Source organism: Anguilla rostrata, chromosome 13, assembly GCF_018555375.3.
Source record: "Anguilla rostrata isolate EN2019 chromosome 13, ASM1855537v3, whole genome shotgun sequence".
Lineage (NCBI taxonomy): Eukaryota > Metazoa > Chordata > Actinopteri > Anguilliformes > Anguillidae > Anguilla > Anguilla rostrata.
In genome coordinates this window covers 20,961,913-20,985,737 of record NC_057945.1, presented here as the reverse complement: position 1 = coordinate 20,985,737, position 23,825 = coordinate 20,961,913, and the positions used below count along the sequence as shown (strand labels likewise).

The 23,825-nt window shown below is 42.0% G+C and overlaps 3 protein-coding genes across 5 annotated transcripts; 2 read left to right on the top strand and 1 right to left on the bottom strand.

Moving 5' to 3' along the window:
- Positions 1-1,208: 1,208 nt before the first annotated feature.
- Positions 1,209-5,568, top strand: ndufaf3 (NADH:ubiquinone oxidoreductase complex assembly factor). The gene is made up of 5 exons (XM_064304302.1): positions 1,209-1,353; positions 3,246-3,441; positions 3,605-3,671; positions 4,184-4,284; positions 4,565-5,568. The coding sequence occupies exons 1-5, from the start codon at positions 1,265-1,267 to the stop codon at positions 4,658-4,660; spliced, it is 549 nt and encodes a 182-aa protein (XP_064160372.1). The 5' UTR covers positions 1,209-1,264; the 3' UTR covers positions 4,661-5,568.
- A 244-nt stretch (positions 5,569-5,812) lies between these two features.
- On the bottom strand, positions 5,813-12,392 carry zgc:112334 (uncharacterized protein LOC619199 homolog). Its single transcript, XM_064304279.1, has 11 exons — positions 12,136-12,392; positions 11,246-11,353; positions 10,859-10,955; positions 10,385-10,519; positions 10,076-10,274; positions 9,352-9,483; positions 8,907-9,006; positions 8,439-8,610; positions 7,881-8,025; positions 7,137-7,191; positions 5,813-6,119 (listed from the first exon to the last, which is right to left on the bottom strand). Exons 1-11 carry the CDS (start codon positions 12,175-12,177, stop codon positions 5,976-5,978), a joined length of 1,329 nt encoding a protein of 442 aa, XP_064160349.1. The 5' UTR covers positions 12,178-12,392; the 3' UTR covers positions 5,813-5,975.
- Positions 12,393-12,978: 586 nt separating this feature from the next.
- LOC135237284 (transmembrane protein 43) lies at positions 12,979-20,806 on the top strand. 3 transcript variants are annotated; one of them, XM_064304282.1, is made up of 12 exons: positions 12,980-13,245; positions 14,040-14,174; positions 14,380-14,514; positions 14,724-14,818; positions 14,908-14,957; positions 15,187-15,256; positions 16,316-16,386; positions 16,568-16,692; positions 17,333-17,407; positions 17,548-17,649; positions 18,181-18,298; positions 19,187-20,806. In XM_064304282.1, the coding sequence occupies exons 1-12, from the start codon at positions 13,234-13,236 to the stop codon at positions 19,387-19,389; spliced, it is 1,191 nt and encodes a 396-aa protein (XP_064160352.1). In that variant the 5' UTR covers positions 12,980-13,233; the 3' UTR covers positions 19,390-20,806. The 3 variants fall into 3 exon arrangements, with proteins under 3 accessions (XP_064160354.1, XP_064160352.1, XP_064160353.1); XM_064304283.1 differs by having other exon boundaries at positions 12,980-13,250; XM_064304284.1 differs by lacking the exon at positions 14,380-14,514 and having other exon boundaries at positions 12,979-13,245.
- The last annotated feature ends 3,019 nt before the right edge of the window (positions 20,807-23,825 follow it).

Below are 23,825 nucleotides of genomic sequence, written 5' to 3'. Positions count from 1 at the left end.
TGTGCATCACTGCCCCCTATTGTTCAGATCCACATTCGATACTATGATACAGCCCCGTAGAGGCTTCAGAATCCTATTCTGGGTTTTTTTAAACAGAAAATGAAGAAACACGTAGTTTTTAGACCTCTTTAATTAATTTCCCTATCTGTTCATTTATAATTATTACAATTTATTACAATGCTTTACTGTCTCCAGACTACCACACTCACATAGTCCATCAGGGTGTTTCCTAATAGCTTCCACTCCCCAGACCACAATGGCCCATTCTCAGTATAATGCATTTCATTGAAGTAGTTCAATCTCTCCCATAATAAACAGATCCTTTCTTGACAGATGTTTCAACTGAGTAAAAGTGTCTCCCTCTCTAATCTGTTTCCTATGACACTCCTTCTCAATGCTCTTTTTAAACTATATTCCCCATTGATATATTAACTTGGATATTTTCTGACTGCAGATTTGATTTGGCAACTTTATCAGCCATTTAATTTCCTTTAATTCCCTTATGGCCCAGAACCATAAAACTGCCACCTCACATCTCATCTTCCCATCTTTCGCCACGTCCTCGCAGGTTTACCCAATTAGTTAAAGAAAGCTGTAATCTTCTCAATTCTAGTGAGGTCTCTCCCATCTCGGCCTGTATTGCTGCCACAGGTGTTGCTTTCATTACCCCACAGGTTAATCTAAGAGCCTGTTTTTTAATTACATCTAGGGTGTTCAACAGACTACTGCCTACTGAGCCATACATAATGCTTCTGTAGTCCATCTCTGATCTTATTAAGCCTATATATATTTTCTTCTTCTTTGGCATCCCATCTCCTCCCCATTCCTTTCCTATCAGACATCTCGTAACATTTAGCACTTTCTTACATGCATCTATTATATTATTTATATGTGTTGCCCGTGTGTTTTATCAATCCTAAAAAAAAAATTCACATGGTTTGCTAATTGGGGCCCTAATATAACCTCCTTTCCTTCCTCACTTAGGTGTAACAGCATAATACAGCAAACCTGCCCTTTCCTTGGAGATATTTTTCTCGATTTTCTAAGGGCATGACTACGTCCAGTTAAAGTAAAAGTTATAGTAAAAACATATTTAGGGTCATCTTTATTTTCATTATTCTCTAATATATACGTAATTTCCAATCTATGGATCCTTTCTCTTTATCAACTGGGGACGCGCACGCAAAACAACACACGCGGGCACGCCCTTTTCGACATGCAGGCCACGTAATCGAACACAGAGCGACTACGAGTTGTCACAATAATGGCTGTGGCTAACTGCACTCGACTGTTCTTGAGAGGCACCGCGCATGGCCTACGATTAGCTTCAGTACGCTCTCCGTTGTTATTAAGGTATTGATTATCATCTTCATACATAATATAAACAAAAACCGATAAAGGTACTCTTTTTCGCTGATTTATAGTAACACCAGTTGTTACTTTGCTTTGCTAAAGTAGTTAGCTTGGAGAGGTCATAATTTAGTGAATATCGAAGTTCCGGTAGGCATCTAACACAGGTATACCTTGCTAGCCTGCTAAAATGAATGTTTACTAGAACACAGAATGTGATTTAGCACGAATACTGAAGTAATCTGACAGTCTAAATAAGTACCATACATGTAATTTGGAAATTCTCGCAGACGCTCCTTTGACAAGGACCGTGCAGCTCTGTGGTGAAGCAGTGACTTCTGGTAACCATTAGAGCGCTAAATTTCACAATAAAAGTTTCAGTTTCCTATTAATTATTTTGTAGTGTTGTGCCAAAAATGATTTAATAATCAAATTATTTGGTTACTGATCATATTTTCGAGTCTTCATGAATAAATCTGATGAATTGGTCAGCCCGATTTGTTACGTACTTGACTGTAGTCTATGTGCCGCCACAAGTCTTGTTGTCCTGCAAAAGCAAAGGTTTCTAACTCAATAAAAGGGGGTTAGAATGTGTTCCTCAGAATGTCTGCAGTCTCAGTCATATGAGCTTCAGATAATGCATTTCTCCTAGGAATTGTGGCTGCTAGGGTTTAACTACTGTACAGCCACCCTTGTTTATATATGAGGGATCACAAATATTTTGCAATGGATTTAGGTGAATAATGGCAGATGCATGTCTGTACTCACCGCCTATAATAACCTATCTGCTATTTATGCTTGCACAAGTTACCTTCATTCATTTCTGGATTTTCTGGTCCACTACAAGTAGATTTGTTCAGTCTAGATTGAAGAATTATATTTGAAGCTTGTTATTTAGTAACTATACTTGAATAATTTTGTCTTGTGACTGTACTGCTGCTTAACCCCATACTTTCTCTGCATTCTTGTGTTTCTGGCCAGCTGGCTACTATTCTCTATGGTTTGCATTCAGTGGATGATGGTGCCTTTCTCCACCAGAGTGCCTAATCTTCTGCTATTTGAAAGTTTAAATATTGGGTTCCCAAGTGGTCGTGATGAATGTCCTGAGGTGTTCAAATATGAACCGCTATATTGTGTGAAAGCACAGTACTTATTTATAAATATTGTGTGTAAATGCTGTATATGTAAATGCTGTGCAGTGGGTAGCACTGTCACCTCACAGCAAGAAGGTCGTGGGTTAGAATCTCAGCTGGAGGCCTTTCTTGTGTGGAGCTTGCATGTTTTCCCCATGTCCGCATGGGTTTCCTCCGGGTACGTCGGTTTCCTCCCACAGTCCAAGGACATGCAGATAAGCTAACTGGAGACTCTAAATTGCAAATAGGTATGAGTGTGTGAGTGAATGGTGTGTGTGCCCTGCGATGGATTGGTGGCCTGTCCAGGGTGTATTCCTGCCTCTCACCCAATGCGTGCTGGGATAGGCTCCAGCACCACCCACAACCCTGCTCAGGATAAGCGGGTATAGATAATGGATGGATGAATGGATGCAGTATGTGTAAATGCATATAAATAGACAAATTCAAATGGCATGCCTTTAAGATAGCACTGGAACCAACCAAACAAGTGCATGTACAGAACCCAGCCTCTACATCGACACAGACTCACACTACACAGTGCACATATTAGCAGGATTGGATTTGGAGCACCCTCCGTGAGCGGGTATAGATAATGGATGGATGGATGGATGGATGTGTTTAAATATACTGTGTTTAAATAATTATTATTAATATGATGAATAATTGAACTAACATTTTCTGATAGTTGAGAACACTGTGCGCGAGTGCACTATATAGATAGTTTGTGTAAATAATATTGTGTGTTCCCTGTACACCCTCCAGCCTCCCCATGACACGGACCCACAGACTGGGCCCCAGCGATGATGAGCTATACCAGCGCACCACAGTGTCTGTCATGCAGAGGGAGGAGTCAGGTGGAGTCTTGATCTATGGCTACAGTCCCCGTGGGTTCAACATCGATGGAAACAGTGTGATAGGGCCTTGTGCACTCCTGCCCCCCACGATCCTGCAGTGGAATGTGAGTTAGGGAGCTTGGGGGGGGGGGGGTGTAGCAGTACTTGTAAGGAAGTAGAGGAAGAGAGATGAAGGAAAGATGGAGAGAAGGAAAGAGGTAGGGAGGGAGGAAGAGAGAATGCATGTGTACCCACTTATAAGCCAACAAGATCTGTTTCACCCTGCAGGTGGGCAACTACAAGGATATCACGGTGGAAAGCTTGGCCCTGTTCTACATGCTGGAGCCCCGTATCGGTGAGAAGCAGCATGCGCACACACGTACATGTATACATGCACAAAAACAGTACACATGATTTTTTTGTCTGTAAAATCTTGCTATGCAAGATGACCTCACACACTGACTCAGAGGGTATGTTTTTTTTTTGTCATTACTGGACAAAGCCTGACAAGTTCCCAAATAGATCAAAATAGCATGCTTATTGTTCAGATTTATCTGTGTTCATTATTAGATTTAATCATTCTCCAGTGTCTAACCATTTTGATTATTATTATAGTATTTTTAGGTGTACTGCCAGAGCCCGTGTCTCACAGGACCACAGAGACATGGTTCTCTGAATAGAGGAGATTTGCTACTCTCTAATGTAGTGTGACATTTTTTATTTGCCAGATTTGATACTGAATGAATCACTTGTGTGCAGACTTTTTGCACATTCATTACCCTTGAACCGTGTTGAGTGTTATGTTGCTAAATAGAATTTAGTGTTTTGATATCGCAAAATGCAAGTAATATCACTTTTCTGTCTCAGAGGTGCTGGTTTTGGGCACAGGAGGACGAGTGGAGCGGATCGACCCAAATGTTTTAAAGTTCATGAACAGAAAGGGCATTGCTGTGGAAGTACAGGACACGGTAAGGACCCACCCCCTCGGTGGCATTATTCCATGATCAGTCTGCTTCTCTATCATCTCCCATTTGTTTAGATTTCTTAATATTGGACCTTTAGAATGGTTCATTTCTTCATATTGCCGGAGCTGGTTATATATATTAATATTGTATTAGTATATTTGAAAGAGTATCATTTTACATTTTTTGAAAATAGCATTAAAGGTGTCATAGAAGCTGGTTTACTGTTCTGGGCTGCCTAAGGATGGGAGGGTCATGTTTATTCTGTGTGTGCTCCTTGCCTCAGCCCAACGCATGTGCGACCTTCAACTTCCTGTCAAGTGAGCGTCGAATTGTAGCAGCTGGTCTCATTCCACCCCCTCCCAGCAGAGCCCTGGAGTAGCACCCCATACAGGAAATGATGTGACGGGGAAGAAATGATGCACCAATCAGGGTGGATTTAATGCAACGATACCCACTTGCATACTGGATTGAACACTGTGCCTGAAGATTGTGGTCCCCATCAAGCACTACTAAGCTCCTGGATTTTTGTTTCTAATTATTTAGCATCATCCTCAACATTTTTTGTTGTTCTTTGTAATGCCACCACAGAGGAAGATGGAGGGACCAATCAGGAGAAAAGATCAGAGGAAATGCACGAGTACGGCACTGTAAAAACCTGGAAGTGCAAGGTCCCAAATCATCACTGGCTATAGCTAGACCACATAGTTACTATTACCGATCTGAACTGGTGTAGATCGCATAAATATAATATGGCGAGGAATAACTCCATAGCCAACCATCCAGTGAATTACCAGCAGATTTGCCAGCTTGTGTGTTGTTTCTTATCCTATGGTTAAGCACACAGCTATGTTGGTTTTGCCAACTCGTCTCAAATATGTGTGGACATGCGCTGATGATGAAGTTACAAAGCTAGCTTAGGTATTTTCCAGAACCACTTGGAGAATGATGAAGCAGAGCTGTATCTGGTTGTGCAGTGAGACCAATTAATTGTGTTTCAGACAATTCTGTATCTATACTGGTGTTTTGCATAGCCTGGCCTTGTTGCGTGCACTGCTATGTAAGTAGCTGTAAATAAGATTATCTGCAAATTGAGCAGATAATGCAACAGTGACTTGAGTTAAGTGCAGTTTCTTGCGCTGACAGTCATGCTTGTGTGTGAGTGTACCTGTGCACACATTTGTTCATTTGTTAATCCAGATGACAGCTCCTGTGTGTAATCCAGGTTTAGTGTCCTTCTAGTCAAGGTTGCCATGGCTGTCCTTCACTCAGTAAACCAAATTAATCCTCCGTGTCCCTTCATCTCTATCCCTCTCGAGATAAGCACTTTCATATGATCCAACATTAATCTATTATTCCATGTGTTTATCTAGCATCTCACACTCTGTGCTCTATCATGTAGAGAAACTCGGTCATTTTTAATTTCTCTCATGCACATTCACACAAACACGCAATCCCAGTGTCACACATATGCAATCATAGACTCTCTTTTTCTCACACACACACACACACACACACACAGGAATCACAGGAGTTGATTTAATGGAAATTTTTTATTGCTTTAACCACAATGTTATTTGCCATCGTACATCACTCTGAAGACAATGCATGCTGGGAGATGTGGAAGGGGAGTTGGTCTGTTTCTCATTTCCCTACTATCAAAGGGTGGGTGTGTGCTGGGTTGGTCTTTGTGTCAGTCACTCAGTCCTCTCTGATGTGGTACTATTCTCCAGGCTGCTGAAGTTGAACTCTGACCCAGTAATGCGATGGTACATGTCCTTGATGTCCTCACATTCTGCCGTAAAGTGTGTGGCAGCGTCATATGACTTGGAGACAAACACCTGCAGGAGAAACGCATAGTTCTCAGCTGTCAACCCAAACCCAGCTCCTGACAAATGAAACATCCATCCATCCATTATCTATACCCGCTTATCCTGGGCAGGGCACGGGGGGTGCTGGAGCCTATCCCAGCGTGAATTGGGCGAGAGGCAGGAATACACCCTGGGCAGGCTACCATTCAATCACACATTCATACCTATGGGCAATTTAGAGTCTTCAATTAGCCTAAGCTGCATGTCATTGGACTGTGGGAGGAAACCGGAGTACCCGGAAGAAAGCCACGCGGACACGGAGAGAACAGATTAGAAACCCAGGGCCTTCTGTGAGGCGACAGTGCTATTTCAAATAAATCCTAATTATTTCATGGTTAGTCAGCTAGATCAGAGTGGTATTTACACCCAAAGACCTGTGTGACGGTTGTGTTCTTATGACATCACCACGATCAGCGGCTGTGTTCCCACTTTATAAAATATAAAAAAATATATAGAGGCTTAGTGTTGAACAAAGCACCTTCACAATCTACTGCACACTGATCACAGTGCCCCCTGTTGGCGAGGTAAAATCAGCTTGTATGTGTGGGCAGAGGGTCGAGCGCAGACCGATTTAAATGAGCACAACAGACACAAAATGAAAGGTGAAATTCTGCACTCAATAAGTGTTGCTGCAGGTATGTATAGCAAAAAGAAAAAAATGGTACTGTGCACACTGTACATACGGTTGGGCTCGGATGACTTGCAAAAATATTTTATTGATACAAAATTGCATGGTGCAAAAAAGAAATCACAGAGACAGACCTATATACACACTGTGTTGTGTTCCTTCTGGGCCCCATTTAGAATGGGTGAAATGGAGCAAAGACATCCTGTATTTTGTGTAATTCTGTATGTCTTACTTGTTTGTGTTATGTATGCACCTACTGTGGAAAATAATTTCCTCCTTGAAGACAAATAAACTATCTATCTATCTATCTTAGCTATAACCTTATCTGACCATTGCATCCAGTACAACGCGGTCCTCACCTGGCTGTACCTCCCATCATCTCTGGGGACAAACAGGTCCTCAATGGAGACAAATCTGTGGACCAATCAGAGTTAATGTAAGTAAATGGTTCCCTACAATACAGTAGCTAATGGGGATCTAAATAAACAAACAAACAAACTAGGGAATTACCCCCTGCTGTGGAGTCCCTAGATAACACATCAGAAAAAAGCTTATAACACATAATACACTTTCAGGTTGTGTTTGTGGATTTTTATGCCTCCGCGACGGCACAGCCGTGGCCGGAGGCATTATGTTTTCGGGTTGTCTGTCCGTCCGTCCGTCCCGATTCTCGTGAACGCGATATCTCAGGAACACCTTGAGGGAACGTCTTCAAATTTGGTACAAATGTCCCCTTGGACTCAAGGATGAACTGATCAGATTTTGATGGTCAAAGGTCAAGGTCACTGTGACCTCACAAAACACGTTTTTGCCTTGAGGGAATTTCTGCACATTTGACACAAACGTCCACTTGGACTCAAGGGTGAACTGATTAGCTTTTGGTGGTCAAAGGTCAAGGTCACTGTGACCTCACAAAACACGTTTTGGCCATAACTCAAGAATTCATACGTGAATTATGACAAAGTTTCACACAAATGTCTAATAGGATAAAATGATGAAGTGATGACATTTTATATCCAAACTGGCTACTGGTTGGCAGAGGCATACAACCGCGAGGCAGTATTTCTAGTTTCTGTTTGTGTTGTGGATGCGGCCGTACTCACTTCTGTAGAATGGGCTCCAGCAGCTCCAGTCCTGGCTTCACCTCTTTCTCAGGGTTATTGGTCTCCACAGTAGTGCTCACCATGGCAACATACTTCCCCTCAGCTGTCACATTGTGGGCGTAAGACACCACACAAACGTAGACGTCTGCGTGGCAGTTGATAGGAACGGACACAGACAGAAAGACTCAATCAGTAATAACTTAAAGTTTAAATCGACATTGCTACATTTGGGGGGTCTATTCTGGATTACATAGCTAGTGTTGTGATACTCGAGAGGCGCTCAACTGCTGGGAGTGAATCTCTCAGCTGCCAAGCACAGACAAAGAGGGGTATAATAGCAGAAAGGTCCCAAAGACTTTCCCAAGAAGCAAAATAAACTATTTTTTGACTACTTCCAAAAATAGAGCCAAGGTGTACGATTGCCTTGGACTGGTTGGCAGAAAATTCAGCAGTTTTCAAACTTGCACTGTGAACGCATGTGCGTGCATGTTTATCTATGACAAGTTACTTCCTATATAGCTGTGATGTAATAATTCATGTTGATCTGTGACACAATACCTGACTTTCTGTTGAGCTGTGTTTGAGGGATGATGATCTGACAGGAGCTGGCATCATGAGTAGATTTGATTGGATGGTCGAGTAAACAGATAACCCGAATGACACGGCTCACTTTTTTCACCCGATTGGGAACATAGCTGGGGTCACAGATCAGCTGCTTACAGTGAAATACCTAAGTAACATAACAAGGAAGAGCAATGAAAAGAGGATAAAGGGGAGATATGGAGGAAATAGAAAGGGAAAATGGAGAAGCTGATATTACAGCTTAAAGAGAGAAAGAATTAGAAAGAAAGCGGGTGATGGAGGGGGAAGGAGAGGAAAGGAGTGGGAGAGGTAGAGAGAACAAGCGAGGTAGGAAGACCCAAGGGTTAAGTAAAGGGGAGGGGGGACAAATGAAGAACAGGGAGATAGGAGGAGATAGCAGGCGAAAAGGGGGTAAATGGTAAGGGTGTCCATCTTCTGATTCACCTGTCCCTCAGACTTCACTCCAACAACTTTACCGTTCTGCATCACTATCTCCTCCACCGCACGGTTCAGCATGTAGGCTCCCCCATACTCTACACTGAGTCTGAAGAAGAGAAATTATTATTACTATTATTATTATTATTATTATTATTATTACAGTTGTCCTAATTCTATGGCATTTACTGATGTTCATCTGTGGTAATGTTTAGATGTGATGTGATATGCTTTGGAGATTTTTACAAATGTATTTTCTGCCAATAAAAAATCTTGAATTTGAATATGAGAGATCTTGAAAGAGTGAGTGAGCAAGAGACTCAGAGATGGGGAGAGACAAGGAGAGGGAGAGAGTGACTGAGTGAGTATGAGAGAGAGAGAGAAAGAGAGATAATATATTGTGTAGTATTTCAGACTGCAGATATCTAAAGGAGGCTATGCTCTGTATTGTTACCGTGCAAATCCCTGCGGCAGCTCCCCCAGGCCATAGATGGGGTAGAGGTATGGACTGTGACTGAAGCGAGCCAGAGACTCTATGTACAGTCTGATGCGTTTAATCGTCTGGTGGAAAGGCTGATCCAAGTACCTGCAGACGCACATCGATACAAGTTACCATGGAGACATTGCATTAATCAGGGAGTAACCGTGGAGTTACCTTGTATGTATATTTCTGTGAGAGTAAAATAGTAGTAGATGTAGATCTAATTGTCACAGTAGAACAGAAGTGCCAGTGGTGTGGTTCTTTTTCATTGTATTGTACCACATTAAAACCATGGTTGTTACTCCTATTGTGAATGTGAAAGTGGCTAGGTCCGACCAGATTTTATCTCTTTTCTGAATAGCAAAACAATGAAGGAAAACAATGTGTTCATACGTTTGCACTGCTCCAGCACTGACAGATGGCACACAGCAGTGGGCAACAGAGCTAGTGAAGTAAAATACCACTGTTCTATATTGGAGGAGATTTATTTGGAGACTATTGCTCACAGTAAGTGGGGAGCTATATAGAGAAAATCTCTGTAGTAGTGCTAATACAAAAAACTAGTAGAAGTAGTGCAGTAGCTGTAGTAATGGTTGTAGATGTAGCAGTATCAGTAATAGTAGTATCAGTGGTAATAAAATGATTAGTAATAGTAGTAGTAGCAGCAGCAGTGGGAGTAGAAGTGGTTGCTACTGACTCATCATTTTGGTGCAGAGCCAGGGCATGTCCTGTGAATTCAATGACATCTGGCCCAAGGTCATAGTGGCGGAAAAGCTCCCTGGTGCTGGTGCGTTTGGGCTCCATGTCATGGTGAGTTCCTGGGCTGCTCTCCTCATAGTTCAGCACAAAATGTAGCAGCTTACGGAATCTACGCTTGTCAAACATGCCCATCAGATCTGACAGAGGGAAGATACACAGATTACATGCTGGGATATGATGGAGTAAGATGTTATTGAGAGGTGAGAGTTACAGGAGTGATAGACGGGGGGAGAGTGACGGATGTCACCTGATGCCTGGGCCTCAGCCTCTGTTGATGGGACCTTGTGGACTCGTCCTGCATGGTACACAAAACTATCCTCCACCACCTTAAAGTCCAAATACCGAGTCACCCCTGTGTACAGTAGCATCTTCACTAACTCCCCTGCAACACACACACAAGCACACATGCACATACAGTTACACACCCAACAACATACTCACAAATAGAGATGAAAAGTTACTCACTGTGGACTTATTTACACACAGTATACACGCACACATACCGTATGTAGACACAGTTACACACCCTGCAACATACACATGCCTACACATGTGAAATTTCATACAGTGCAAACAAATTAATTATCACACATACTGTAACTCATTACTTACACACTCTTTATCCAAAGTGTCTCACGGACAGAGACACATGACCAAACGTAGATGCACAAACTGATATTACAGACTTCACAGTATGCCCCAATTCACACAGTTTCCTCACCATTGGCCAGCAAGAATTTGGGAATAAGGTCCACGTTCCAGTCACGCCCATGACCCATAGTATTAGGAGGACCTGATACGTGGAATTTCTTATACAGCTAGAGAGAGAGAGGACAATGTATTCAACACATTCATAAACGTACAACACACAGACAACTGCACACAATCAACACACAGCTACCTACATAGATACAACACACAGACAACTGCACACAATCAACACACAACTAACTACATAGATACAGCATTCAATCAACTGCACATACAACACAGACGACTGTACAAACCCAACAAACAACCATCTCACATACCCAGGTCTAATAAAGTCTGTCTAAATAAAATGTTTGACAGCCACACAACTTTATTTTTAGGTGATATATAGTAATACCTCTTCCAGTGGGGAGACAGAGGCGCTCTCCCCTCCATAGTATGGGTTCCGGTCAATGTGAAGGACTTTTTTACCACTCACTGACATTATCCCTGAAAGAATGCATTCCTGAAAGACAGAGAAATGTATGATATACATTTTATACAAAGACCAATTTCATATTTGATTTGAATGAAAAAAAACATTTAAGAAAAGTTTGTCCTATGCTTTTTTCTGATCACCTATATAACATACTCCTCAGGACAGGCACTAGGACTGCCAAATTTTCATTATCACAGGAGGAGGTGTGAATGTCAGACAGATAATCCTGCTTACAGCCACTTGATCCAGTGAGTGGGATCATCAGAGCCACAAGTTCAGAACCTTGCCCTATTCCCTTTTACACTTTTACATACACACACACACACACACACACACACATACACACACACGCACGCATACACGCACGCACACACACCACCATCATAACCCATTATTGCAGCAAATATCCAAGGATGTTTCATTCTTCATCGTCTCATTTAATCAAAACTTTTCACTGATTTACAAAATGAACCCATACCCTCAGAAAACAAGGTTACTGTACATAAATTTGTATAGCTGCATCAACACAATATAACATTTGGTCAAATCATTAATTGACACTATTAACAAAATTTACAGAGGAGCATGAAATAAGCACTTTAAATGAACAGTGCATTCACGCAATTGATACGTTTCCTGTATTAAACGGTCTTTAAACTGTTTCAGTTAGTGTTGGCAAGCATTTGAGGAAAATCAGTAATAGTACAGAGAGATGGCAGAGGTATAGCCTGGCATACATGGGTGAGGACAGGTATAGACTGTATATATATATATGGAATTCATCATATAGACACAAAGGCCACTCTCACCTTCAGACCTGTGCCCAAAACGATGACATCATACTCCTGCATGCTGGCTCTTCCCCGGAGTAAAGGTCCTGTTTCTGAGGGAGAAGTAGTTCTTCTGTAACTGGCAGGGGGCAGCCAATCCTCCAAGTGTGTCTATGAGTATGTGAATAGAAAAGTGCCTGTATGAGTGTGCGAGTTCATGCATGTGCGTGCTAGTCCCTCACGTCTCCGTCTCCAGTGGATCATGCAAGCGCATCTGCCCCATAGCACATAATCCTCTCAAATGTCAATCACAGAAGATGAGTTTATAGAATCTGATGCATCTGTGTGTGTGTGTGTGTGCGTGTGTGAGAGAGAGAGAGAGAGAGAGAGAGAGAGAGAGAGAGAGAGAGAGAGAGCCAAGGTGGGGGTTTCCTCACTCAGCCACAAAAGCTGTGTTTAAAGGGGGGGGGGGGGAGGTTGTGGTGAGTTACAGAGCAAATTGCAGTTAGTAGAAGTCACATCAAGATAATGTCCGAACAGTTAACAGACATCTTATTACTTGTTTCTTGGGTGTACTTTGGATTGCTGATTTTAAGGTGAACACAAAAACCATCATATCCTGTGGCACCTTGCCATACACCAAGAGACTTTCAGCTTTCGTATTTCTATATTGAAGAATAATATAGAAACACGCCAAGAAAAATCTAAATCATTTCAGAGGGCAACAATTCCAAAAAAAAGTGGTCACATTAAAACCCTGGTACAACGTACTCAAGGCAGTATCCTCAAGTACAGCTGGACCTCAACAATAACTACATTTCCCAAAAAGCCTCTGAAGAACCAGCTGATGTCCATTCACCCTATCAAATCATAGCACGATTCAGGCGTCAACTTCCTGCAAGATCCTAACAACTTCTGATGACATTTCCAGGATTGCAGTTTAGGGTAGTTGAGTGTCCTGTACTGTTCTACAGTTTAAAAACCTAACGTGCATTTGTTCAGCGTCCTAGTGGTTACGAGATGATCGAATAATTATATAATCAGCCGCGAGCTCAGTAACTGCATTAATAGTATTTCCAGTTCATCTCCCAAAGGACTTCTTGCAAAAAGCAGAGTGGGTGTGGAAATAGTGAAAGTATGTCGGAACCGGTACGGTAAGAAGTTTCCACTCTTGGTTATAAATGAACACAAATGTGAAAATGAAAAATGACGTCCACAGACTATCTAGCTAATCGAGTCCAGCGTTCCACCATAGCGAAAACATAATTAGTTTAAGTTAATTTAATACCTGGGGAGTTGTGGGTTAGCTAACCCTATGCAGCTGCAGGCGTTGCAAATTACTGCCTAACTAGGTCCGAACAATCGAACATTCTTTGAATGTCTAGAATATGTAATTTACACAAAAATAGCTGCAGAATAAATCTGGTTCATGGTGACATTTTTAAGGTTATCAACATTAACGTTACAGTAAAGGAAATCATACCAACTGCACTGCAACTCGTTTAAATAATCTTACACTGAAATAATAATGTGCACGTTTTAACCGGCCTGAGCATGACCTTTAAGTAAATTAAAAATATCAAAAGGAGATCTGGCTGATATTCATTTGAGCAGTTCCGATACCGCTAATGCTGCAGTTTTTCTTCATATTTTTGTAAAACAATAATGAACCATTTCAATAAGAGTACAAGGTTGGAATCCAAAGCAACTTCATTATTAAAAGGAATCCATTGGTCCCGTGATTTTGGCCATGTTCGTTGTAGTAACTTGTGGATATGTTTAAAATACTATTATAGGCAGAACCAATGATGAACCATTATACATTTATGTATATGGGGCGTGACAATACAGAATTTTCTCAAACTAATTCGCACATATTTTGGTCAAGTGACAGTGTTTTTCCATGACTGCTCTCTTTACTTTAGTTTACATTCTGCCCACAGATCAGGGACACGCATACGCGTGTCAGCAGCCAATCAAAGCCCGGGTTCCTGGAGCGCCTCAGCGAGACGTCTGGAGGAATGCTTGTGGGAGTCTCTTTATTCCTGCTGTCATTTTACGTGCTTTTCACCAATGAGGTACAACTAACTCGAACTGCCCTGCAGTTACCCTTGATGTGAAGAGCAGTTTGTGTCTTTTGTTTTTAATGTAGTGTCACCCCCTACAGGGCAGAGTGATGTTTTTGCATGTTTTGAGGGTTGCCCTCTGTGTGCCTGTAAGTAGTCGAGAGTGTTGCCACCAGGGTCTGTTTGTGTGATTTGTAAGGAGTGTTGCCCCCTATAGGGCAGGGCGATACGTGTCGCTGCTTCTTTGGATGAGGGTCTGTCACTGGTGGTGTCCTTGGAACCTTCTTTTGCTCCAGAAGTCCAGAATAATAACCACCTAATACATCTGTCTGCCCCCCTGCGCACTGCCCAGGTACAGCATCCAACACCACCTTTTCACTGCTCCTAGTAGTTACATCACCCTGTTTCTATCATCCTTACATGCTCCTCCTCTTCCTCAAGCATAGACAAGCATATACATATACCATCTCACTTCCTCTCTCATACATACTCACTCATTTTTGTGGACACACTTGTATGCAAACACCTTCACAAAACACACCACTGTGCTTCCCTTTCTAGCCCCTGCATGACCCAAACTACAGAGTGGCAGTGCATGCAGTCAAACTGAAGAGGCAGGTGGAAATGTACCAGTGGGTGGAGCACCAGGAGAGCAGGTGGGAGGAACTACAAGGACAGAGACCAATGAGATAGCACAGCATGTCCATCCTCCTCAGTGAACCTTGATTGTTTTCCTCTCGTACAGAGACTATGAGGAGGATGGACAGACGAAGACTGAGACAACATACTCCTACAGTATGTAATGTGTACACACATTCACACACACACACACACACACACATGCAGACACACAATTTAAGAGGACAACATACTCCTACAGGGGGTATACACACACACACACACACACACACATACAAGTACCCTACAGATTTAAACCTTCACACACAAGCACAGTGAGACTGCGTGAGACAGCATATTTCTACAGTGAGCACACACACTGATCGCTCCTCTCCCTCTTGCTCAGGTACAGAGTGGAGGTCAGACATCGTCAGTAGCAGGAACTTTGACAAAGAGATTGGGCACATTAACCCCAGGTAACATTCTCTATATTAACATCTTCATGCTGCTGTTCATTTATTAACCTTATTTACCCAAGCATTTGCACTGAGAAGTAGCTGAGTGTGAGGAATGTAGGTGAGTTAGAAATGCAAATAATTATGTATCAGCTTTTAGGGGGAAATTAGGCAAGTCAGCTTTAAGGGAAATAATTTGGTGAATGCATTGTATAACCAGTCAGCTATGATGAGCCTGCTTAGGCAGCCACATAAAGAGAGAAAGCAGTTCTGTTTCTTTATTAACTTCATTTTAAGCTGCATTTGGAAATTGAATTAATCCAATCCCAAGACTGAAAAGATCTACACGGTGCCATCTTGATGGCTAGTCAGAGTAAAGATGTTCTTTGTGGCCAAATTTGTATACGGTGGCTATTTAAGTGCCATCCCAGCTCGGAATCTTTCTTCTCAAATGCATTCCCCTTGCCCTTTGCCACAAAGGTAGCATCAGCGCTTGGTGACCTCTCAGTCAAGACTGGACCTTTTTTCCCCTGTCACTCAGGGAACATTAGGGCCTGAGTGATGTTCGAAAATGTCATATGAACAGTGGGTCACTGGTGCAAACTCAGTCCTGCCCCTACTCCAGAGAAATTCTGAAGCCCACAATACAGTGTGAAGTGCTTTTAACCAGGCCCACGCTCAACTTTAGCGCATGGACTCGGAAATGCGTACTGACACTGGCTTAGTACTGTAATCAGAGCGGGATGTTATTTACATCATATCCCAGGGGTTATGGGAAATCTGTTTAGTCCCCACACGCAACAAAATGAGATGTTTTTATTCCCTCCATTTTCTTGTCCCAAAAAAGACGGCGGCATGAGACCAATATTAGATCTGTGAACTCTCCCATACAGCCAAGGGGTTGATTCCCCACCGTGGCACTTTCTGTACACTTTCTTTCTCCCCCTGTTTGAATAAAAACAAAAATATGTCAGGAGAGTACAGTGTCTGCTCTCCTTAAAAAATGCATAGAATGTGAAAACTGTAGTGTCTGCAACATGAATTTAAAGGTAACAAATGTTTTGTACACCCCTGTTGCAGTGCGATGGCAGTGGAGAGTGTAACTGTGGTTGCTCCTGATGTCTGGGTGGGACGATTCTCTCTGTCCAATGGTAGGCTTTGAGCTTCCCTACAGTGCAACTTTGTGAAAGTGTGTGTCTAAGAGATTGTGTGTTTTAGTGTAAGTGAATGTGCGGTATGAGGGTTTCCACTGTGTGTATCAGTTTGTTTGTGGTAGAATGTGTGTTTATGTTTTTTTAGTGTATGTGTTTCTATAATTGTCTGGTCCCTCAGGCTTGGTGGAGAAGATTGACAACTTTGAGAGGCTGAGATTGACTGTGCCCTCTCCTGACCCTGATTCCTTCATCACAGTGGATGGAGACTTCTTTTACCATACTCCACACCCCAACCGACCAGAGGTCAGTACACACTTATACACACACACACACACACACACTCCACACCCCAACTGGCCATATACACAGACACACACACATTCCACACCCCAACCGACCAGAGGTCAGTACACGCTTACACACACACACACACACACACACACTCCAGACCCCAACTGGCCAGAAGTCAGTACACACTCACACACACACACACACACACACACTCCAGCCCCAACTGGCCAGTCACACACACACACACACACACACACTCCAGACCCCAACTTGCCAGATGTCAGTACACACTTATACACACACACACACACACACACACACACTCTCCACACCCCAACCTGCCAGAGGTCAGTACACACTTACACTCCACACATACATTGTTCTGTATGTGCAGTCTGTGACAGAGTTCTGTATGTGCAGTCTGTGACAGAGTTTGCTCTGTATGTGCAGTCTGTGACAGAGTTTGCTCTATATGTGCAGTCTGTGACAGAGTTTTCTCTATATGTGCAGTCTGTGACAGAGTTCTGTATGGCAGTCTGTGACAGAGTTTGCTCTATATGTGCAGTCTGTGACAGAGTTTGCTCTGTATGTGCAATCTGTGACAGAGTTTGTTTTGCATGCACAGACTAATAGATTTGCTTTGGATTCTCAGGTAGGGGATGTAAGAGTGTCTTTTTACTACGCGGGAATGAGTGGTGAGGGATCATACCCAAGACCTGCTCAGGTGGTGAGTATTGACGTTCTGCAAATTGTCCAGCAGGAAAGTCTGAGGTCAGTGTGTAGTGATTAGGTTATTTGGTCAATCTGTGGTCTCTGCAGATCAGTGTGTAGTGATTAGGTTATTTGGTCAATCTGTGGTCTCTGCAGGTCAGTGTGGTTGCGATGCAGAGGGGTGAACAACTGATGTCCTTTAAAACCAAGTCTGGAGAAAAGCTGGAGATTCTGTATTTGGAAGAACTGTCTGCCGAGGTATGTGTGTGCATGTGTGTGTACATGTGTATGTACTGTATGTGTGTGTGGTGTTCAAAACCAGGGTCAAATACTTAGTTGAATTACTTTATCCCTTTTAAAAGAAAAGATGCCCATAAATTTCCTGCAGATTATGAAACGACTGTAAAAGAAATAGCTATTTTTTCCAATATCGAGAACAAAATAATTATTTTATATTGTACATTTTGGTTAGCAAACTGTTTTGTTGAAACTTCTCTGAATTCTAACTGTTGTACAGTAGGTGTTATGTATGCTGTATACCTGTTGTAGGAAGTGTTATGTGTGTGTTAAACCTTTTTCAGGAGGTGTTATGTATGCGCTATACCTGTTGTAGGACATGTTATGTATGTGCTATGCCTGTTGTAATAGGTGTTTGTGCCCTACCTGTTGTAGGAAGTGTTATGTGTGTGCAAAACCTTTTTCAGGAGGTGTCATGTAAGGGCCATACCTGTTATAGGAGGTGTTGTGTATGCACTATACCTACTGTTGGAGGTGCTTTACCTGCTGTAGGAGGTGTTTGAGCGGGAACATCAGGTGAACACCAGGCGTCTCTGGGCTCTCAGAGCTGCAGGCTGGGGGCTCATGTTCCTGGGGATCAGTCTGACCATGAGGGTATTCTACACTCTGGGTAAGAGCAGAGCAAATCAGCATTGTCTTCCACCCAGAAAATCTGTCCTCAACTTTGAATGACCCTGCATTATATTGAGCTAAAATGATCCTGTTTACCCACACACATGGTAAGATACAGATGACACGATACACAAGATGCATTGCCCTCTTACTGCACATTGTGTAAACATACACTTATGAATTAAGGGCATAGGCACAGTTTCTTTTTTGTGTTAAATGTAATTTCTGAGGGGTGTGTTTTCTCAGGTAAAATAGGTAGAAATTTCATATAATTTCTTTCCTAAAATGTGCTGAAGATCTGTCAGCTAGTGGAATAAGTAATGATGAGTTTGTTTAGTCACTGAAGTATACTTTACAAGCCCTCCACACTTGGTGGTGGTCACATTCTACAAGTGTGCGGTACTCTATTGCCGTCGGTCGCATCACACACGTTTATGGCAAACTACATCTCTGGATCGGATCGGATAAATAGTCACTGTCACCAATATTCAATTCAGCATTTTAGGTCAATATTGGCCCAATACTGATAACTAGTATCGGATCGTTGCATCCCTAGTTTGTATGTTACAGTGGAATATGTTGTAGATGATGATGTATTTGTACTTTACAGTTGAATGGGTGTATGTAATGATGTCTCTGTATGTTATAGTGGAATAGGTTGTAGTTAATTATGTATTTGTACATTACAGTTGAATGGGTGTATGTAATGATGTCTCTGTATGTTACAGTGGAATAGGTTGTAGTTAATTATGTATTTGTACATTACAGTTGAATGGGTGTATGTAATGATGTCTCTGTATGTTACTGTGGAATAGTTCGTAGTTAATTATGTATACGTTCGTTACAGCTGAATCTGTGTATGTAATGATATGTTTGTATGTTACAGTGGACTGGGTTCCTGTCCTCAGAGAGCTTGTGAATTTGGGGCTGAAGATCTTCGCTCTCTGTGTCTCCTGCTCCCTCTCACTCCTCACCATTGCAGCCGGCTGGCTGTTCTACCGCCCCCTGTTGGCTATAGCCCTCACTGCACTTGCCCTATTACCTGTGCTCATCGCCCGCACCCGCACCCCACCAAAGAAGCACCAGTGAGCCCTCACCCCTGATCTCTCATCTTGGTGTCACATTTACCAAGATTATTTAGAAACACCAGATGCTCACCACAAATGTTCCTTCACTCTTCTCCACTGCATAACTACAACAGTTTCTGGCTGGTGATAGGAGTTACTGCTGCTTAATAGGAGTTAATAGGAGTTAAGGGGTGTGGCCATGGGCATGACAGCACTGCCACAGTTTCCAAGCCAGAGGGACAGAACTTTCAGTGTTAAGAACACAGAGTTAAGAATCTGGTATTTCTAAAGAATCTGTGTTTTCCAGGAACAGAAGAAAGTGAAATCACTATTTTCAGCAGCCTCCCCCGTATTTTCTTGCAGCTCTTGCTCCTCCCTCTTCTTGTATTGGTACATGCGCTTGCTTTTCATTCTCCTCAGCAACAACAACCACAGATCAGTGATCAGCCAAGGAGCAGAACCTTGGCATCATGATCAATACTGCCTGAGAAATTAAAAATAATAATTTGAAGAACAGAAGTGTGTATGGGTTTTGAAAAATTAAACCTTGCAGACCCCATAAAGGAAGTGGGTGTGTCCACTTGTAAATATGAAAATCACAAATAAGGGGGTATATCAGATGCCTGTTAGAATACAGCAGTTTTGAGTCTTTATGGGCTATCCCACTACCAGGGAGAACTCCATCATGTGGCACTTTAATGACATCATATATTAATGAGGCAAGCTACCAATGAAAAGCATTTATTTGGTGAATTTTATTTCTTGCCAGGCTTGGGATTTAGCATTTGGTCACAATTAAGCTTTTGTTAAAAAACAAAATTAAATGCAGTGTTTGTTCACTTTTAATGCCTTGTTATCTGACTGGGGAAGCTTTGAAATTTAAACACACACAATGTATGGATTTCATTCACCTTCGCGTTACAAGCAGGCAAATCATGGGTGGGGGGGGGGGGGGGTGTAAATGCCTAACACTGCGGTATGTTTACAGTAAAACCAAAGAAATGTTCTCTGATGTGCTATGTATTGGCTTATAGTAACTGCAGGCATGCACTTTGTGAGATGAAGAATTTGATTGGCTGACTGCTGCACTGTGTTTCACCAGGTGTGTAGAGACAGCACGGTGGAGCTGACCAACTGTTCCCCAGAACACTATAACCATTGATTTTTACCAAACTAAAATATCAAAAAATGAAGACAATCAAATTAATTTGAAATTAATGATTTGTAAAGCGTCCAAAAAGTAGTATACTTGTTTTTGGAGAGGTTTAGGAGGTGGAACAGGTCTAGTAGTGATGCTGTGAGCTTGTCAAGCTCTGTATATTTTGACAACTTGCTCATTGTGTGTAGTTGATTAGTCCTCACCCCCACCCCTTTGTATGCCCCTGCCCTATGATTTGTGTGTTTTCTACTCTTTGTTAATGTTTCTAATAAAAACCTGTTTATAAAAAAAATAATAATCATGTTGAAGTTAAAATGTCAGGGTCTTCCTGACTAACCTAAATTATTGGCTGAACCAACCTGTGAAAGAATGAACCCATTCATTGCAAATGCTCTAAAGCTGAGAAATAAAGTGTACAGAGTGCATAACCACAGAAACAGTCAACAGCACTCATTTAGTTCTGTGTTCTTCCCTACATCAGTCTGCCAAAATTCTGAAAACTGAAGATAACCCAGAGGATTATGGGAAAAGTCCAGATAGTTCACCACATACCTCATCCTGCAGACTGTTCAGCCCACTCTCTGCACCATTCCCGGTTACAAATACCCACATTAATAGGAAACACAGGATATTGCCAGTAAGTTCCTTCTGACAAGCCCTACTTATACACTGGAAACCTACCACACAGCCAGAGCCAGCTTGGCTCAATAAGCGGATGCTTAGAGCTCTTCGACCACCAGGGGGCCCCTAATTATTCTAATATATGCATATATAGAATTTATGATGTTGGTCAATCTAAAGAATATCAAATCCTGCTTATGGCCCCTCAGAGGCTATGGCTGGCACTGCACATGGGGAATGGCCCATTTTCCACCCGATCGGGACTGGCTCTGCACAACCAGCCAACATCAATGGGGTATTCAGTGCAGGCACCCTCCATGGAATATACGAACTATGCAGTACATCACAGGAGCGCGACGAGTTGTGCGCCACCAGAAACTGTTAAAAGCGGTGGTCTGGATGGGACCAGCAGTTATTTCAGGTTTCTATGAAATGTCATGGCACCCAGTAAACGTTACAGAGCTTATAGCCTGGATAGAACGTGTGTGGGGTTTTTATGCGTGTCTAGTATTTTTCGTTACACTCGTTGCCAGTGTAGATCTAGGAAACATTCACTGCCTTAATATAAGCGTTATCACTCATAATAACTAAAATAGGCTTTTAGAACACCCCGATCAGCACCTCCATTCAAAAGTCATTGAATAAGCAAATATAGACTTGTTATGGATAATGGCGCTGTGGGACTGTAGTAATAGAAAACGTGAGCGGAGGACTGGATATACAGTCGACGCTCGTTACAAAGAAAGAGCACAAGGTGACTATATCAGCACTGACCGCTCTGAATACTGCCTTTACCACATACAATTCCTACTCGGCATCGAAAGGCCCGCCCTAGCGTGCGCAGTTCCAGCAAGCGGGGCAGCAACTCGCCTTGCTATGATCTCACGTCGTTTAAAAATAAGTTAACTCGTTACTTCTAAAAATAGAAACGTATATAACAGCAGCGCCGCGCTGAACATTTCACAGGATTCAGTTGGAGTTACAGCAGAGCTGCTCACATGATGGAGCAGATGGAAGTGACGGGTATTTGAGTCACGAACTCTTTACTCACATACTAGTTCTACCTTTCCGGCGTCATTATCATTAACGGTCTGGATTAGATTCCAGAGTCGCTATCACATTAAAACCAACCGGTTTCTCTTGTAATTTACATGGCATCAATAGCGAAGGCCAGGGTGGCTAATATTTTCTGTGAATCCCCATTATTTCATTTCATTTTCATTTCAACTTTAATCAAGACTCATCTTAAAAAAAAAGGTCCATAGCACGAGTAAAAAAAGGATGGGGTGGGGAATAAGTTACACATACAAAAGCACAGATAAAAATCATTGATAGAGGTTACATTTATGACCCATCTAAAAGTTTAGGCCTACATAAAGACTCGTGCCAGTGCCTCCACATATTTGATGAAAATCTAGTACAACTCATCACAGGCTTGGTTAGAACCTCGATAATGCTATTCTCTGACTCAACCAGACGACACATAAATTTGTACATAAGGTTTCTTATTACTGCTTGACAGGTAGGTACTCCAATATTAACAAACATCTGACTAGCACTGTGAGATCTTGGCACATGAAGTAACAACCGCCAATTTATATGCCAATTTAAGTCTCTGCATACTGCTTTTTCTGTAAATACACCACAGGTGAGCTGTATACAGGGGCATACCGAAGGCTCCAAACAATGAGGATTTGACATTGACTGTGCACATATGAAATTTACGTGTCAGCATGTTAGCTTGTGCATACAATTTGCGACATTGTCAATAAATATCTCTGTCATCTGTTAAATCATCTGTGATACAGTGGCCAAGGTATTTAATCTCATTACACACCTTAAGAGCATTATCACTCAGGAAAAAACCAGGGAATACTGATTTCCTGTCCTCTTTAGATCTAACAGTCATACTATTACTCTTTTTGGCATTATATTTGATGTCAAATTATTCACCATACTGGGAACATATCTTTAATAACTGTTGTAGACCAGCACTATATGGACTGCAAACAACCAAAACATCTGCATACATAAGGTGATTAATGACAATATTTGCAACAATACAGCCGGTTTTGCACCTATTCAGCTGCTTCGATAAATCATCCATGTACATACTGAAAAGAAAAGGGGATAAAATCCCACCCTGCCAGACTCCATTACTAACATGAAAGGGAGTAGATACAGCGTTGCCCCATTTAACCTGCATAGTCTGCTGGGCATACCAGAGAACTAACATTCTGAGTATATACTTGGGTACACCTCTATGGCACATTTTATAAAATAATTTCTCATGATTTATTTGATCGAATGCCTTTGAGGCATCTATAAAACACATAAACATGGTAGAATTTTGGCTTCTGTATTTGTCTACTATTTCCTTTAAAGCAAAAATACACATATCTGTGCCATGTTTACTTTTATAGCCAAATTGGTTATCAGTGGTGAGAATGTACAATTGTAGTCTGTTCAGCAATATTCTCTCCAACACTTTAGAAAGAATGCTGGCTAGGGCAATAGGTCTATAATTGGCTGTTTATTTTACCAGCTTTGTCCTTAATGACAGGCACATTATGAATTAAATTAATTGTGCTACACATTTAAACAGCACGTGTCCAGTAAAATGAAACAATGCACATCACTGGCAGGTTATTTCCTTTGTAAGGTAAACCACGTGAACA